This window comes from Ochlerotatus camptorhynchus, unplaced genomic scaffold (genome assembly GCF_037179485.1).
Source record: "Ochlerotatus camptorhynchus isolate MF236.1 unplaced genomic scaffold, CSIRO-AGI_Acam_v1.1 ptg000324l, whole genome shotgun sequence".
Lineage (NCBI taxonomy): Eukaryota > Metazoa > Arthropoda > Insecta > Diptera > Culicidae > Ochlerotatus > Ochlerotatus camptorhynchus.
In genome coordinates, this window is record NW_027040812.1 from 1,919,777 (window position 1) to 1,937,559 (window position 17,783).

General features: G+C 37.2%; 1 protein-coding gene across 5 annotated transcripts in view; it reads left to right on the forward strand.

Moving 5' to 3' along the window:
• LOC135707990 (bromodomain-containing protein DDB_G0280777) overlaps positions 1 to 17,783 on the forward strand; it is a 358,322-nt gene that overhangs the window by 214,012 nt on the left and 126,527 nt on the right. For 4 of the 5 annotated variants that reach the window (XM_065229910.1, XM_065229906.1, XM_065229908.1 and 1 more), the window contains one exon: positions 15,640 to 15,841. In XM_065229910.1, the coding sequence (XP_065085982.1) occupies positions 15,640 to 15,841 (202 nt within the window). The remainder of the gene's footprint in view (positions 1 to 15,639; positions 15,842 to 17,783) is intronic. The other variant, XM_065229911.1, reaches the window with a different exon arrangement.

Here is a 17,783-nt window from a genome sequence, read left to right on the forward strand (position 1 = left end):
CTCAGAAGTCCTCACAACACTTTGGAATTAGAGTTTCAGAAGAATTTTCTCAGTACTATCCAGAAATTATTACCGGAATGAGCTAATCGGTATTCCCTTGAAATTTTCCTCAAAATCCCTTTGGAATTTCACTCAAAATTTAATTTTCTCTGTATTATTTTCGGATTTTTCTTAGAACTATCAGCAGGATTCACTAGAAATTATTCGTAGAATTTTCTTGGAATACTCCCCAGAAATCCTTTGGAACTGTCCACAGAATTCAATATCCTTGAGGTTCTTCTCGGATTTTTTTAGAACTCTTCTGAAATTCTTGTCAGAAGTCCACTGGAATTATACTTAGAACTTTTCATGATTTTTTTCTCAAAACACCTTGGAACTGAAATTCCTTTAGAGTTTCAGATGTTTTTCCCGTAATGAGCTAGAAATTATCCTCGGAGTTTGCTTGAAATTTTGCTTAACCCTTTGAAATTTCACTCTAAAATTGATTTTCTCGGTATTCTTTTCGGGATTATCTTGGAACTATCTGCAGGATGCACTAGAAATTATCTGGAGAATTTTCTTTAAATTCTCCCTAGAAATATTTTGGAACTGACTTAAAAATTCAATATCCTTGTGGTTCTTTTCTGAATATTTTAGAACTTTTTTTTTTCTCAGAACACCTTGGAACTTAAATTTTCCCAAAGTTTCAGAAGAATTTTCTCTGTATTCTCCAGAAATTCTTCCCAGAATGAACTTAAAATTACCATCGGAATTCCCTTGAAATTTTCCTCAGCATCTTTTTGGAATTTCATTCAAAATTTGATTCTCTCGGTATTATTTTCAAAATTATTATGGAACTATCGGCAGGATTCACTAGAAATTATTCGCAGAATTTTCATGAGACCATCCCCAGAAATCTTTTCTTTTGGAATTGTCCTCAGAATTCAAAAACTCTTGAGGTTCTTCTCGGAAGTCATGTTAAGTTGTCCGTCTATTTACCAAAACGTTGTAGTTTTTCTTCCAGAAATGTTCAATAAAGCTTGCCCCTCCATTCATGCAATTTTTACATAAGGAATTTTTAAATCAACTTGCCCCTCCATATAGCAGATTGTTGCAAATCTTACACCATAAATTTTCAATACAAACTTCCTCCCAGGAAATTTTAAACCAGAATATTCGAATTGACCAGAACGATGCAAATTTTCCACCGTTAGTAAAAATTGCTTCTCAAATCTTCTGATTGGTGCAGATTTCCTTTTTCCATTTTCACCAGACATTTTCAATAAAGATTGCTTCTCCTATCATCAAAATGTTGCAGGTTTTCCACTTAATAAAAATTGCCTCTATTTTCAGATTTTTCATCATAAATCTACAGTAAACCAGCTCTGATAAGGGGCATCAGAATGGTGCAAATTTTAAACCAGAAATTATTATTAAAGGTTGTTTCTCTATTCAGCAGAAGGATGCAAAATTAAGACCAAAAATTTTCCAAAAAGCTTGCCCATCCGTTCACCAGAACGGTGCAGATTTTCCACCAGAAATTTTCAATATAACTTAATTTTAAATAAAGCTTGTGCCTTCATTTACGAAACGAGTGCAAGTTTTCCACCAGAAATATTCTGTTTATTTCATTTATCAGAGCGATGCAAATTCTGCACCAGAAATTTTCAATAAAGCATGCTCCTCCATTCACCAGAACGGTGCACTGAAAATTTTCAGTGAAGTTTGTTTCACCATGCACCTTGTGGTGCAATTTTCAGGCTTTGCCTCTTCATGCACCAAAATTGTATAAATTTTCCACCATAAATTTTCAATGAAGCTTGCATTCATCAGAACGATGCAAATTATGTACCAGAAAAATGAATAAACCTTGCTTCTACATTCACCGCAGTGTTGCGAACTTTCCACCAGAAATTTTCAGTTAACTGTGCACCTCCAAATTTTGGCGTGATTCAATTTTTCCACCAGAGTTATTCATTTTGATTAGTCCTTTCATGCACACCCTTGATGATATTTTTACACCAGATATATTCAATAGAAAGCTTTTTCTTCGATTTACCACCACGAAGGTGAATTTTTCCAACCTTAAATTTACCCTCTTCTTTTAACCCTCCATGAACTACCTTAAAAAAAATACACCAGATTTTTTTTTTGTATGTACCACTGGTGCAATTTTTAAACAAAAAATTTCATCGAAGTTTGTCCCTTCATGCACCTTTGTGGTGCATTTTTTTTCAGGCACCATCTCAAAGGAATTGACGCAATAAAAGGTTTCCAGTGCCCTTATATTATGAAATGAAATTATTTTACCTTCAAATCAAGTAATTTTATATCATAATTTTGTAAACGTATTTATAAAAGGTGGGGCAATTGCCCCATCTTGCCCCACCCTGTGCACGCCAGTGATTGGGATACGAGCTCTGACCCAAACTTAACTTGTTCTGCCGATTGAACCACCTTCCAGCAGCATTTTCGTATCGTGGAGCGAGATTGTGCGCGATGAAAAAAGAAGAACTGCAGCACTTCTCGGTTACTCGGAAGTTTTCCACAGGTGAACCTGGTAATGGGCTGACCGATCAACCACTTCTCCGTATCACTTCTCAACTCCATGGCACTATTGTATCCATAGATGACAGCACAATGAAATATGCCCTATAAGAATACCTGCTTTTCTGCTCAAATCAAGGATTAGCTGCAACCTAAGTTTTGAAACCAATTTATGTTTTCTGGAGCATCAAATCGGCTTGCAACCTTCAGCAAAGTTGTTTATTGTAGTTTTAAGTATAACATGTTTTATTTTCATGTACATCGGTTCATTAAGAAAAAAGTAAGGATGATTTAAGTGGGTCATCATTTTCTCCCATACTAATTTGACGAAAATCCCGAACAAAATTGAAATTTACAGATGTTTGTTTTTGTGTTATGAACTGAACTAGGGGGCGGCCTATCAAAAATATCAATCTTGTTTTTTTCCAAAATGAAACACCCTAGTGATCATCCTCTCCCGTAGTGTTTACCTTTTTCCTTCTACCAACACATACGTTAGGGCTAGATCTCCACCAATGACGTTTATATAAGGTCTGGGCCAAAGGGTTTATTGGTGTTAGTGAAACGTGCAAATGTTTAGTGGTGTTCGTATTATATTGCAATGTTTATCTTTTTACACGAAACAGCTGTTGGCAGTGACGTATATCTATCTGTTCTCAGTATGTTGGCAGTGACGTATATCTATCTGTTCGCAGATGTTCAGCAATGTTTACAACATTTTTGCTTCTAACACCAGCAAGCTGCCTGTTGGCCCAGACCTTATATAAATGTCATTGGATCTCCACCCCTTGTATAGACCAGGTTGCGGTGGAAGAGGTGTCAGCAGTCTCCATACTGTATGATGTTGGCAATATAATTTGCGTTGCGTGTCTTTTTTTCAAACGACGCGGCAATTTCGTAGACGTATGCTTCAATGCGCTTACTCAAACGTGTGTAAAAGCTTGCTCTTGATAGACGTCAAACTAGTCGTTGCATAGGAGTAATTGAAGAATGAAAGAGACGGAAAATTCAAATTGCCAGACCTGTTCTCTATGACATTGTGATCAGGCGCCATGATGTTTTTGATACCAACAGTTACGATATTTTTGCCCGTTACCACCCTCCTGGAATAAATGTGCTGACTGAGTGCTCTGCTGTCAGTGACTTGTTTACTTCCGAAACATACAAAGTCTCACGAGACAGGGAATGATGAGGTTGATGGATATTCATATTCATATGAAATGACTCATTGAACTTGACTGTTTTGCGCACTGAGCAGAATTTTCATAATTTGCCATTATAAACAACAATGATAAAAATAATTTCATGTTGTCTTTCACCATCGAAATAAACCACCAAAATTGATCCAGAAAAAGGCTAGCCATACTAAAATCAGGTCAACTGAGTAACCGGCTCCAACACTCGTACGCACTTAAATTCCATTCAGGTATTCCTAAAGGGTTTCCAGTTCTTCATGCTCTACAATCCATTCGAAACCACGCACTTACAATCGGCAGTTTGCCTGACCTGATGCAATGAAAAAAAAAATCTCGCCATAATCGCATAATACTCCCATCTTTGCTTGATTTCCTAACCATATGAGACTATTATGCGATTATGGGTATTATACTGCAAACGATCGCACCAAACGCCAGTGCATCGTGGTCGACGAGAAAGACTAATAAATCTTTGCTCGCCGGTCCTGTCCCCAGAAAAAAATATGGGAGACACATTCACGCCAAAACAACCGTTATTGGAGTTTGTGGAGATGTTTATTATTACTTATGGTTGGGTATCACGATGACGATGTCGACGAAAACAGCCCACAGTTTGTGTGTCTACATTGCATCGTCTTTCGTAGCAGAAACAACAGACACGATCGACGATGGTGAACTTGTCACCAGACACTAAATCAAGTTCCTGACTGACGACGAAGGGGAAGGGCAATTCTTCATTTCGCTCAGTAGGTCAATCTCAATTTCGTTTGCAATTCACGATGTCGATTTGGTGTTGTTTGACGTGTGCTTGGTTTGAATATTTAATGATCTATGGCAGCGGTTCTCAAACTTTTATCGAATGCGAACCACTTTGAAATGTTCCATAAGCTCGCGACCCCCCAATATTGAATACAGATGGGATAAGACGAAATGATAATAAAAGCTCTAAAATAGCTTTGGAATGAACAAAAAAACCTATCCATTATCATCATATTTCATGATATTACATCGTAAATTTTCTGGGTAAAACACCATCACTGCATTTACTAACTTGTGTTCTTCGTAGCATTTCACAATTTCACGTAATCGAAACACTAAATTTATAAAAAACTGGAAGTCAAATCTCTTGGTGAACAAAACAAAGCACCAAGAAAATCACTTCGACACCACTTCTTTGCTAGCGAACATAAAATAATCATTGAACAAGCGTTGCTAGATGTATTACCTCTAGCAGTGAATATAAGTTTTTTTTTAAACATGCAAATACGAAGTTTAACCCAATAAATTAGATGAGTGTATGTTTTTAATGGTGAATAAATATCAAAAACAGAATAAATAAAACTAAAACGGCCTTTTTAGGAACTTACACGTTCCAATTACAAAGGTAAAAAAAAGATTAAATTAAACACAAACAGGGGAGATGGCAACGTTGCATGTAGCCTGTTATTGGCTGTTATTGGGGTGTAAACAAAACGTCATACAGCGTAGTCTGGCAATGTGAATGTTTTGTCTACGACATTCTTATACACGTACATGTGTGACGTCAAATTTTATTTTGTATTGTAAAGTAAAATAATAAAAGAGATGGCTGATTTTGCTCACCATACCAGTTGATATTTATGATTCATTGACTGTTTTGGCACGGTGACACACGCTACCAACGAATTTTACCAATACTTTTAGAAAGTGATGATTTAGTAATACAAGAAGAAGTGATGGTTAGTTGCCTGTTAAAATAATCTGGAAAACGTCAACCGTCATCAAAATGGTCCTAAAAAATGCTCAACAATTTATAAAAGTCCAAACTGGTTTTAAAACGTCAAAATGGCAAAAAATACCAATTTATCACAAAAGTTTCATTCAAATTCTTAAAACATTTTGAAACTCCAAAATATGTATGATAGTAACATTCTGCTGTTCTGGTAGAATATCTGTTCTTATATTATTTTTTAACAAACAAATAATAACGAATGTAGCTTAATATGTATTAAACCAACATATGTTTAAAATCTGATAAAATTTACTCAAAACTTAGAAACAACATATGAGGGCAGCCTCAGACCCACAGATGGGTTACGGCCCATACGTTGAGAAACGCTAATCTGTGAATATGCTTATGCGTAGAGTTGTTAATGCTTTGTCACCCTTTAGTTGGTAAACTGCTTTGCTTGCACTATTTGTATGTGATTAATTTGTTAATTGCTTACAACTCAGTTAAAATGTTTATTTGCTACTTACCAAAATAACAAACGTTTTAACATGTGCACGTCTAATCAAACACTGGAGTCCCATCCAAATTGATTGTTTGTATTTATCCAATACTGAGCGGTTTTATTTGCATTTTAAACAAGTTGATGACCGGCAAGCACGTGTATTTATTTACATACAGCGTTGACAAATTATTCACTTAAGTGCGTGAACTTTTATTTGTTCTGTGCCAAGTTCAGCATGATATCATTGATGATCGTCTGGCCTTTTTTTTGGAAATTAATTGAGCAAAGTTAGTTTACAGAATTTGTCGGTAAACAAAATGGATTGTTTGCTTTTTACGCTTTAAATTGTGTTAGATCATACAAGACAAATTTCACTTTTTTTATGGCATGAATGATTGTCGCTAGCTTCGAATGTAACTCAATATCTTAATCCTAGTAAGTAAACGTTTCCCATTTCAGTGCAGTACGAGTTTGAATTCAAATGAGTCAAATTATGCGAGAATGATCAGGACCTGATTTGAATTCGATTCAGTGGGGTGGAGCAAAATGGATATGTAGAACCACCCTAATATGTACACTGGAGTCGCTTTTTACGCGGTTTTTTTTTACATGGTTTTTTTTTACGCGGTTTTTTTTTACGCGGATTTCGGAATTTACGCGGTTTTTTTTTACGCGGATTCCGGAATTTACGCGGTTTTTTTTTACGCGGGACGTATCACCCGCGTAAAAAGCGACTCCAGTGTATACTGTATTCCCATAAAATTTCAAATCATTGGCGCAACATCTAAACCTTCATCAATCGTTGACATGGAGACTGCAATCACTCACACACTTCCTATTCAATTACACGAGACTGCCAGGAATATTATTTCAGAGACTATACAAAGCGGAAAGGGACATTTCAAACCCTATTCACTTAATAAAGCCGAAAAAGAGTAAATTCGAATTCTCAAAAAAACTAAAAACAAAGCCGGTATTCTATACAAAAGCGGACAAAGGTAATGCAGTAGTGATGTTGGACAAAGAGGACTATGACAATCGGATGACGGAAAAAAATACTAATGGCCCATTCAGACAGTTGAGGATTGACCCCCTCCCATCTATAGTTAAACATGTGGATAAAACGTTGAAAGAGTGCAAGGCGTTTATTGGCAACACTACAAATCAATTGAAAGTTTCAAACCCTATTCTACCTAGGATCAAAGGTTTACCAAAGATTCACAAACCGGGAAACGAAATGAGGGAGATTATCTCGGCTGAAGGATCCTCCACTCATTAGCTTGCCAAATGGCTAGTAAAGGAGTTTCAAAATATGCCTAAACCCTTTTCCGCTCGCTCAGTTAACAGCACACAGGAATTCGCAAATCAGCTTCAGGCATCAGGATGGTTTCATTTGATGTCACAGCACTTTTTCCGAGTGTACCAGTAAAGGAAGCCATCAGCCTTTCAGAGGACTGGCTTCTGAAGCAACGCAACGTGAGGATTCTACTTGGAAAAGCAAAGTTCGGTCATATCTCAAGCTTACTCGTCTTTGTATGGAGGGAAATCATTTCATTTTCAGAGGAAATTTTTATAAACAAACTAAAGGTGCTCCTATGGGCAATCCACTTTCTCCATTTTTATGTGAATTGTTCATGGCTAACCTAGAAAATACTCTGGAGGATAGGAATTTGTTGCCCAAATGTTGGTATAGGTACGTGGATGACATCTTTAGCATTGTCAAAAGGGAAGATTTACCAAAAATGCTGGAGGCCATAAGCAACGTTCACAAGGACATCAAATTTACTCACGAAGAAGAGAGAGACGGCAAACTCCCCTTCTTAGATCTTCTCATCATCAGGGAAACGTCTTCGTTCAATTTCGAAATCTATAGGAAACCAACAAACACAAAGAGAGTAATACCAAGCACTTCAAACCATTCCCATTAACACAAAATGGCCGCTTTTCACCACATGGTTCACATGATGCAAACTCTTCCTCTTAGCGATACAGGCAAATCAAAGGAAATAGCTCACATTTTTTAAATCGCTGGACTTAATGGGTATCAAGAAAAAAACAATTCAAGCAGTAACCGATAAAAGAAAAAGGGATCATTTTAGGCGTTTTTCGACAACTCTTACACCAGTAACTGAGGGTTTAAAATGGGTAGAGGTGAATTTCGACAAAAACATTACCAAACCATTGATTTAGAAGTTTAGAAGTTTTGGCCTAGATTTAGTATTCAGCAGCAGGACAAATCAGCCGAAGTCTTTGTTAGGATCAACAAAAGATCCTATAAATGTCTTAGGGAAAGCCGGAGCCTACAAAATCTCTTGTCCAGATTGCAATAAAATCTACATTGGTCAGACCAAAAGGACTTTGGAAACAAGGTTTAAGGAACACGTCGCAGAGGTAAAAAAGGCTAACAAAGAGATGGGCTTCATTATGAATTTAAATCCAAGGTTGCAGAACATATCGTTACAAAGGGGCACAATTTGACTAAGGAAAACATTAATATCCTGCGGACTGTATCCACGCCTTGGAAACTAGACGTAGCAGAAAGTTTAGAAATATTTAAACATAATCCATCAACATTGCTTAATAGAGATCAAGAAAACAGATTCTCGAGACTCTTTAGCATGCTACCTAAAACATTACATCGTAGCATGCATCTACCTGTTGGAGACTGAATTTTAGGTACCTGTTTAGGTAAATTGTGACATGGCAGTGGATACCTGCTGATTTTTAGTACCTATTGATTAGTATATAACTCGTAGATAAAAGATGGATTCTTCAGTGGTGTTGAGTACTTGGCACTGTTGAAGTCTGCAAGTAGTAGACGAAATACGCGTATCTGTCAAAAGATAAGCAATTATAACGGAATTTAAAGGAAATAAACCAACCCACTCAAAGCTTTTTTTTATTAATTAAGGGATTCCGTTAAGAGGTTAGACAAATTTAAAGGATTCTTCATCAATCTTTATCAATTTTTGCACAAGCTCATAACCCCATTATGAATCGAACTGGAGCCTTGCCTATCAGACGAATCGAAGTGTGCGGTGCTCGAAGACAGACGTCCTGCTCCATTTCCTAATAGTGATTTACACTCCTTCGGTGTTTTCTCCACGTGTTTCACCATGCTCTGTAAGGGGTCTACTCAAAGCTGCCATACGGTTCGTTGTTAATCCTTGTTGTCATCGCATTGTCTTAATCGTCCTTGTCCATGATAATGATCGCGTTGCCCTTATCTGATTTCACATAATAGGGTAGAGCACTTCTTCGTCTTAATCGTCCATTTCCGTTCTATCGATCATAAAAGATCAATAATATCAATGATTTCACAATTTGTGCATTTAATAATAATCCGATGCGTTAGTTCATTACCTACAACATAAACCCTGTTAGAGCGCATTGTATGAATATTTACGCTCATTGTTCTCAAAACAAAAGAAGCGCTCCTTGCGAATCCCCTTGTTCTAATGGCGTTTCGATGCGTTAGGACGGAATTGAAACTCGTAGAACTAATTTAGAATCAAGAAGCAGTAAATTAGATTTTAAACAATATCTCAACAATTTGTGACTCTTTATCAAATCCAACGGTACGAATGGAAAGGTGAATAAATTTAAAAGTAATCTTTGACAGAACTTTTCAATTTTTCGTTCAAACTCGTTCAGTAAAGAGAGGTAAAGTGCGGGTTGTGCTTAGTAGGACGGAAATTAGATCAAAACCCTATACTGCTTTCACTTTCAACTTCTTTACAACGTGTATTTCATTTTCGTTGCTCGGACTTTGTTCCTGTCCGTTCTTGATTATGTTCGATGTGATAGTCCTGGGTTTATTCTGTGATGATGTTGGTAATGAAGTAATAAAATTGAGTTGTTAGTGGAATGCTTTAAGCAAAAAAGAGAATCTTCCATTTAATCAAACTTATCAAAATTTAACCCCTTAAGTACTCAGCCATAGGTAAAAATGTCAAGATCATAGGTATGAAAATAAAACTACAATGTGTAGGATCAGAACCTACCTAACTACATCGGAAGGAAGTAAAGCCGTTGGTCCCGGCCCATGTGTGTTAAATGGGTGCGATATCCTACGCAGGTGTGGAAGCTGCCTTCCTGCACATTCGATTGCCTTCAATGGATGGCAATCGATATTCGTCGGTGATTGGCTTTAACGGCACCGCCGAAAAATCGTTTCTTCTAGCAAAGCTTGACAGTTTCTTATGGGAATTTTCAGTGGAGTGAAAAGATAGTACGTAGTCCACCATGTTTCACGCACAGTCTGACGTTTGCTTATGGATTTTATCATAGGAGTAACGAACAACAGAGTCGCTGTCACCGCTAATTGGCATTATATTGCGGAACAGATACCGACGTTAAATAAAGAAATGGTAAAAAAAAATAAGCTGTCTTAGATTGGCAGATAATCGAGCCAAAGAACCAACAACTTTGGCTTCAAGCAAAATGTTGGTGGATGACGTTTCTGCCACCGTAGTGGAGAAAAACTGCTCTCAAATCAAGTACACCTTCCATATTAAATTGTGTTCTTGTTTTGTAACATAACATGTAACATGCCTTTCAAGATAATTCAAACCTACGAAGACGGTGAGCAATGCCTCAGTATTGTCCCTTCGGGCTGGGAAAAGGATAATATCCTATGGTGGCCAAAGGCTGCTAAATTGCTACGTGAAGAACATTCATGTCCCACATCCAAATGACAACAGATGGAGTGCATCAGGAAGCGGGAATTCAAGACAAGGCTAGATGCAGAAACAGAACTCGAAAGGATGAAGGCATTTTCCGACACCGACGCAGTATAGCCGCTATATTTGTCTGGCGGATAGAATTTCGATCAATTAAAAAGCGGAACCAATTCAATATATTGTAGACCATCAATTGAAAAGGTACTATTAACTTTTATCAACAAAACGTTGATTATTCATTCATCGCCAATCGAATGCAAATTACCGGCATCATCGGATTGGGGAAGCTTTCCCCAACCCAAAGATGGTGTTAGTTTGCGTAGGCCAGCCTTGAGTCACGAGAAAAGGGTTTCCGGAGTTTTGCTCGCAATAGCTGATGTGCTATTTTCTGTTGTTGGTCGTGATTTGCTCGATTGGTTCCGCTATTCTTTGGTGAAAGCAATGGAAATATTAACCTTATTTGACAAAACACAGGTAATAATGACGTTTGATTATTGAAAACAATTTGAATGAAGAAAAGAGACCTACTTGCTGTCATGATTACCTGAGATTTGTAAAACAATGTAAATATTTAAACCGATTGCATCGAAGAATTTGACAGTTCAATTGGTTCCCGAGATTCTAGCCGCCAGACTATGAATATAGCGACTATACGACGCAGAGGAGAGGATTATGGTTCCAGTCGATTTATACAATTCTCACGCGCTCATTTTCTAAGTTTTTTGATATCGGTAATAATTTCACTGTGCAACAAATCGGAACTTTCTCTGTGAATACTGTGTGAAGTACTGTGAATTTATATGGATTTTAAATTTTGGAGGAGGGGTTGCCTAGTTTGAGAAATCACCCAAACGAAGGGTAAGACGGCAAAATTTCAAATATTCTAGAAAAATGTTCCTTCAATCGTTTCCTACAAAAAACTCTTCAACAGCAATATCGTAACATGCTTTAGTCAGGCAGCATACGACCATCATCGGGACAACATACCAAAATTCATAAAGAGGGCGGTACCAAAAAATTAGGACGTGTTAGGATATAAGTATGTTCTAGGATTTTACTCAGGGGACAACAAGACATTCAAATATTGTCAATTTTCTCAGTCCTAGAAAGTTGTGTTATTCTTATAATCAGGCAAGACCAATAATATTTTTAAATTGAATAAAATAACAATAAAATATGCACTTTGACTATATGTTTTTAGTATTACTTCTACGTGAAGTCAACGATTTACATAGTTGAAGATGCTAATTTCAAATAACAAACTGTAGTGGAAATTTTTATACGATAGATGGGGAGTAGATGAAAGCATAGAGTTGATAGTTCCGTTAGAGTACGGCAGTGTGAAGATTGCATATAGATATTAGAATAGCGAGCTAGAACAACTTTTAAGGAAGGTACAAATCGGTTTTTTCATCTCTCTTTACCAAACTCCCCCTTTGGAGAGGGATGGTGAGGGGTGCCCCCCCCCCCGCCACCACTGGCAAAAAGAGATGAAAACCGACCCGCTCAAGTACCAACTGTGTGTTTGAAACAGTTCTACCGATTTTTACCGCACTTCAGTTGTTATTTGAAGGAAGGCATCCAGTCGTAGGTTTGGAAATTGCAACTATTGTTTACCCCTACCACGATATGTGCTCCTGTCATCGTCGACTTGACGATCTCGAGGGGAAATCTAAACATACCAGCACATATTATGGTTTTTACAGTGAATTTACATAAATTATAGGGGGGTACCCACTTTGAAAAATCACCCAAACGAGGGGTGAGACAACGAGATATTGTATTAAAATGTTCTAAAAAAATGTTTCTCAAGTCATTTTCTAAACTCTTGGACGGCAATGTGCTTTAGTTAGGCAGTATACGACTGACATCGGGACAACATACAAAAATTCATAAAGAGGGCGGTACCAAAAAAAATTAGGACGTGCTAGGGTATAAGTTTGTTCGAGACTTTTACTCAGGGGACCACGAGAAAGTCAAATAAAGTGAATTTTTTCAGTCCTAGAAAGTCTTGTTGCACAGTGTTTTCAGAGTATTTTGTTGTTGTTGTTGTAGTACCTATTTTTCTTATCTGTGAATCTTAGGCCTCTGATAAGAATGATAGTTATAATGAGGTTTTTATGAAGGTATAAGAGTGCTTCAAGTTTTATATCGGCCATGAAAAAGTATTCCACAAAACATAATTGTATGTTTTGTTCTGGTTTTATTCTTCAGTTAAAACGAAGACATCCAATCAAGAACACTGGCAACTCTTCCAGAATCCAAGCGACAGATACAGTAGTGCTGCGCCCGAGCGAATGTGGAAGTAACACATAGAGAAATGAGCAAATACACAAACCATTCTTCTTGGGTTGTAATTACTATCCAATTCGTTGGGTTTGCGTGTGCGAAGATGACCCGATTGTGCTGGTCTCATAGCGGTTTTATGAGAAAATGATAGAGTTGCCAGTCTTCTTGATATGTTGATTTATGCGAAATTGCGCTTAAATTTACACAAATATCACATAAATTTACGCGAAATCTAGCGTTAATTTTACGTGCGCTAAATCTCGCAGAAATTCACATGAATTTTTTAAACGGTGTAGTGATACAGAACCTTCTTACAGCTTCTGTTAAAACTTTAAAGTCTGAGTTTTAATTTAGTAGTTTTAAAATATTTTTATAGACTAATTGATGGTCTGAACTTATAACAACCACATAAAAGCACAATACAACCACAGGCTGCAAGGGATGGTATGATAAAACAATGATAAAATGATAATAAATCTTCCAAGCATTTAGATTGTTGCTTGGGCCATATGCGTCCGTTTCCTTCATTCCTGTTGAGTTAAGTTGAATCCCGTTCTTTGTTGATCAAGAGGCTTTCTAAAACATCCAATTGCCATGGTGTAGATATGGTTCGTAAAATCGTGACGTCCTCCGTCGATAGTTGGTGGTCCTCGGTGAAGATGTGTTCTGCAACTTATGATTTGAAATCATATGTTAGGCCTTTTTCCTCTTGCTTTTTGGCCTTTTTAACCTCGGCCCTTATTACGGGTGTCACTTCACGGTTAAAACGAAGTCAAGTGACCAGTTCTCACTCAGTAATTGCCGTGTAAATCAAATGGGAATCACTTCACCGTGAGTGATAAGTTGTCACTTCACCGTGAAGTGATATCGGTAATAAGGGCCCTCCGCTGTATGTTCTTTAAGTTGCTAAAGTTCTCTTGGTTTGTCCTACATTTTTAGGCAGTTACGTGCACGTAGAGTATTTGTTACGCATTTGTGGGGAAATGCTATTCATGAATTTACTTTCACTCATTTAATGAGTAATCCCATGATTAAACACCCCCTGGGCGGTGTTAGCTGGTTATTCGTTGTTTTATCGGGTTGACATGGTAACACTGCCATTCGGATGGATACATTGATCATTTATATTTATAGAATTCAAAACAGAAATATTCACCAGTGGAGAGACGGGACAAGCTCACGATAGGTCATTGTGGCCCTTGGTACTAATGACTATAACTATGACTAGCAAGCAACTTAATTTTTCATCATTGTGTGATTTGATAAAATTATGGGTTTTTGTGAAGAAGAGTCGGTGGATTCATTTAATTTTCACGCAAAACATCCTCTTATGCCAGCAATATGGCATCATACAGCATGTCAAAGACATCATGATGTTTTGACATGCTTGCAGATGCCGCACATCCGCCACATCATTAGGCACTTTGACTTAAGAAACAACTACTGTGAAGGAAAATCATCAAGAAATCTTATTTACTTGAATACTAGATATCTTATCATTTTATAAAATAATGAATCAAGTCTCCCTATGGTGGGAAAACATGGACCATTTTTCCAAATAACAGAAAAATGAAAAGAATTAAAAAAAAACTTCACTAAACATAATTTTCTTCAACTGCTATGTTCATTTAAGGGTCCCTTAGCAACGATTCTTTGATGTGATGGGCAAAAATATTGATTTGAAATATTACTGGCTGAGATATTTAAAAAATAAAATAAAGGGGGGTCAAGTATCCCCACCATTAACTCATGTGAAAAAATGCATGAAATTGTTTCCCCTTTTGTTATTAGGTGAATATCATTAAAGAAAAAATGACAGAGATTTTTACGAAGGTCCAGCAAAACTCAGCATTGCTTATTGTACATCACTTAAAACTTGCAATCATGTGAGATTTAATAAATTTGAATTCTTGCTTTTGAAACATTTTCACGGAAATGTATGCTTTACGAGTGGTCACTTTATGCCTGCGAGTTACTTATCGGGGACCCTACTTTATCAAGATACATACAAATTAAGCGAGGCCACCAAATTAATTTAAATCACAGTCGAAAAATCATAGTCCAAACAAACAAGCTTCTGGCGTTCTGAAATGATATGAAACATAAGGCACAAATGCGCATTTTACACTGACATATTTTCTAGTTGAAATACGACAATGACGACGACTACGACGACGACTACGACGGCGATGAAAAGTAATCAGACGTTCATAAATTTAATGAAGATTGATTCCATATGCAGCCGGGTGACAGTGTGCGCCCTTTGCAAGGCCTCTAAAGTGTCTCGGGAACGTCGCGTCGTCGTCGTGTACTTATTTCTAACCATGGCTTTTCGTCGCACTATTGACAAGTTTATCGTTCATATCTGATTTGACGGCTCGTGTCTGCTTCTGCTCTCTTAATCTGACTTCGCGTGGTCTATGTTCCATGTTACGGTGGTTAAATTAAGTTCCACTTGCTATTGCGGATTGGAAGAAAAATTATATTTATTAGTTGTCCGCAAACGCTTATAAAACTACGGTTCTAGATTAAATCTATTTGGTGTCTTTGGTGCACTTATTCCTCATGACATCCAATAGATTTATCGTAAAACCTTAGTTTTATATGCGTTTGCGCACAACTTATATTTTTTTTTTCTTGCAATGCGCAATACCATAAACGATATATTTCAACTGGATTTAGAATGGTCGCTCATCTCTCTTCTTTTTTTCCTTATGAATGTGTATTTTTCAGATGTCAGCCGGATTGATGTCGTGTGTTCGCGAGAACTCGCCTCCCCTGGAAAGCCCTTCTGCAACACCCGGAACCGGAGCCAGTGGAAGCAGCAATAGTGGACATACCACTGGCAGTCACATCGGTACCAGTGCAACCAGTAACATCCTGGACCCCAATGATATACCGATCACAATCACCACCCCAGAACATCACCACCAAGGTAGGTTTATGTTTAGTTTTGTTTTGTAATAAAGTATACCTATCCAAACGTTCGATAACGTTTACGTCTGCCATGGCGATTTTGCATTGCAGAAGTTATCGACTGTTATTGATTAAACACTCTGATCCAGATGCGAACATCATACGGCATAATTAGATTTTCTCAGAATACTCCATTGGATGGGGGATAGGGCAGAGAGCGAGTGTGTGATTCATCCCTCCCGACGCAAAGAAATGAATCTAAATATGAAAGAAGTGAAAAGTTCAAAGACACCTACTAATGGTAGTCAACATTTTAGTAGGAGCACTTGCTTGCAGTTCAAAGGGAGAGGGAGTGGGACCTGAGCTCAAATAAGTGTGTCTGACAGCGTTTAGACGGTCGTGTCGTTAACGATCCAAACAGGCCCATTATCGCACATCAGTCACCCACAAGCGGTTTGTACTCATCAGGTGGAGTTTTTTTTTACGAGTTTTGAGTGATGGAGAGAATTGATTTTGAATGTTTGAAAAGGTAGTTAGTTATAGGGTAGCAATGATGTTTCAGTATGTAACTCAATCATGAAAATATTCTCCTTAAATAGGTTATAATTTTGCGTAAATAATACATCATGTTTTATTGAAACAACAGATCCTATGAGAACGGGAGCATTCAGAAACTCATATGCAAATATATTCCAAATCCAGTGATGCTGTAAGTAAGATGAAGTCGACGCTCGAAAAATGTATAAAACTACATTGGGACTCAATTTTGCTCATTTATTATTTTTAATGGGCTCAATGTCATACGATAAAGCGTCCACAAATTAACAGAAAGATGGTTGACTTGCACTGCTACTTAAAATTTTCAAGGGATTGTCCGAGATTTACTGCGATTTCATTAATTAAATTTTCTTCTCCATATTATTGCACGTCTTTTAATAAATTGGAATATGACGGCCGCCATCACACAAGTGAAGATAGCCTCGAAATAGCCGTGGCGTAACGTTTGTTGTCTGTGGCTATAGGGAGGTGCCTTTTGCTAAATTTTGAGTCGGTCTAAAAACTTGTTTAAATATTAGAAGTTTACTCTACAGGCAAAGTATGGATTTCCTGTTTATAATAGGATACATACATTTTATATATTTGATTAATTTAGCTTGAATGCCCTCAATATTTAAAAGTTAATTTTTGGTCAAGTACTAATCCAAGATATTTCACTTGACTTGAGAATGAAATTGGAACTCATAGTGACTATGTGACTACTACTAGGTTTAAAAAAGGAAGCTCTAGGCTTATGTGGAAATATTATACGTTGAGTTTTAGAAGCGATGGCAGAGATCTTCCATGTTTTGCAATAAGAAGAAAAAATATCTAAACTTTTCTGCAGTCTGCTGCAAATAACACGAAGACTTCTTCCTTTAGCGGAAATGCCTGTGGCATCAGCAAACAAAAATTTGTGGCAACCCTGAGGCAAATCAGGGAGGTCCGAAGTGAAAATGTTATACAATATAGGCCCAAGAATGCTACCCTGAGGAACTCCTGCTCTAACAGGTAGTCGATTAGATTTGGAATTTTGATAATTTACCTGCAGAGTTCTATCAGTTAAATAATTTCATAATATAGTGTGGAAAATTAAACTTTTTTTTTCAATTTGGCAATCAAACCTTCATGCCAAACACTGTCGAATGCTTTTTCTATGTCTAGAAGAGCAACTCCAGTTGAGCAGCCTTCAGATTTGTTTGAACGAATTAAAATGGTAGTTGAATGCCCATGGCGAAATCCAAACTGCTCATCTGCAAAAATTGAGTTCGTATTGATGTGAAGCAACATTCTATTTAAAATTATCATTTCAAAAAGTTTACTTATTGGACGGTAGCTAGAAGCTTCAACTGGATTTTTATCCGGCTTCAAAATTTGAACAACTTTTGCATTTTCCATTTACCAGGAAAGTATGGCAAATGGAA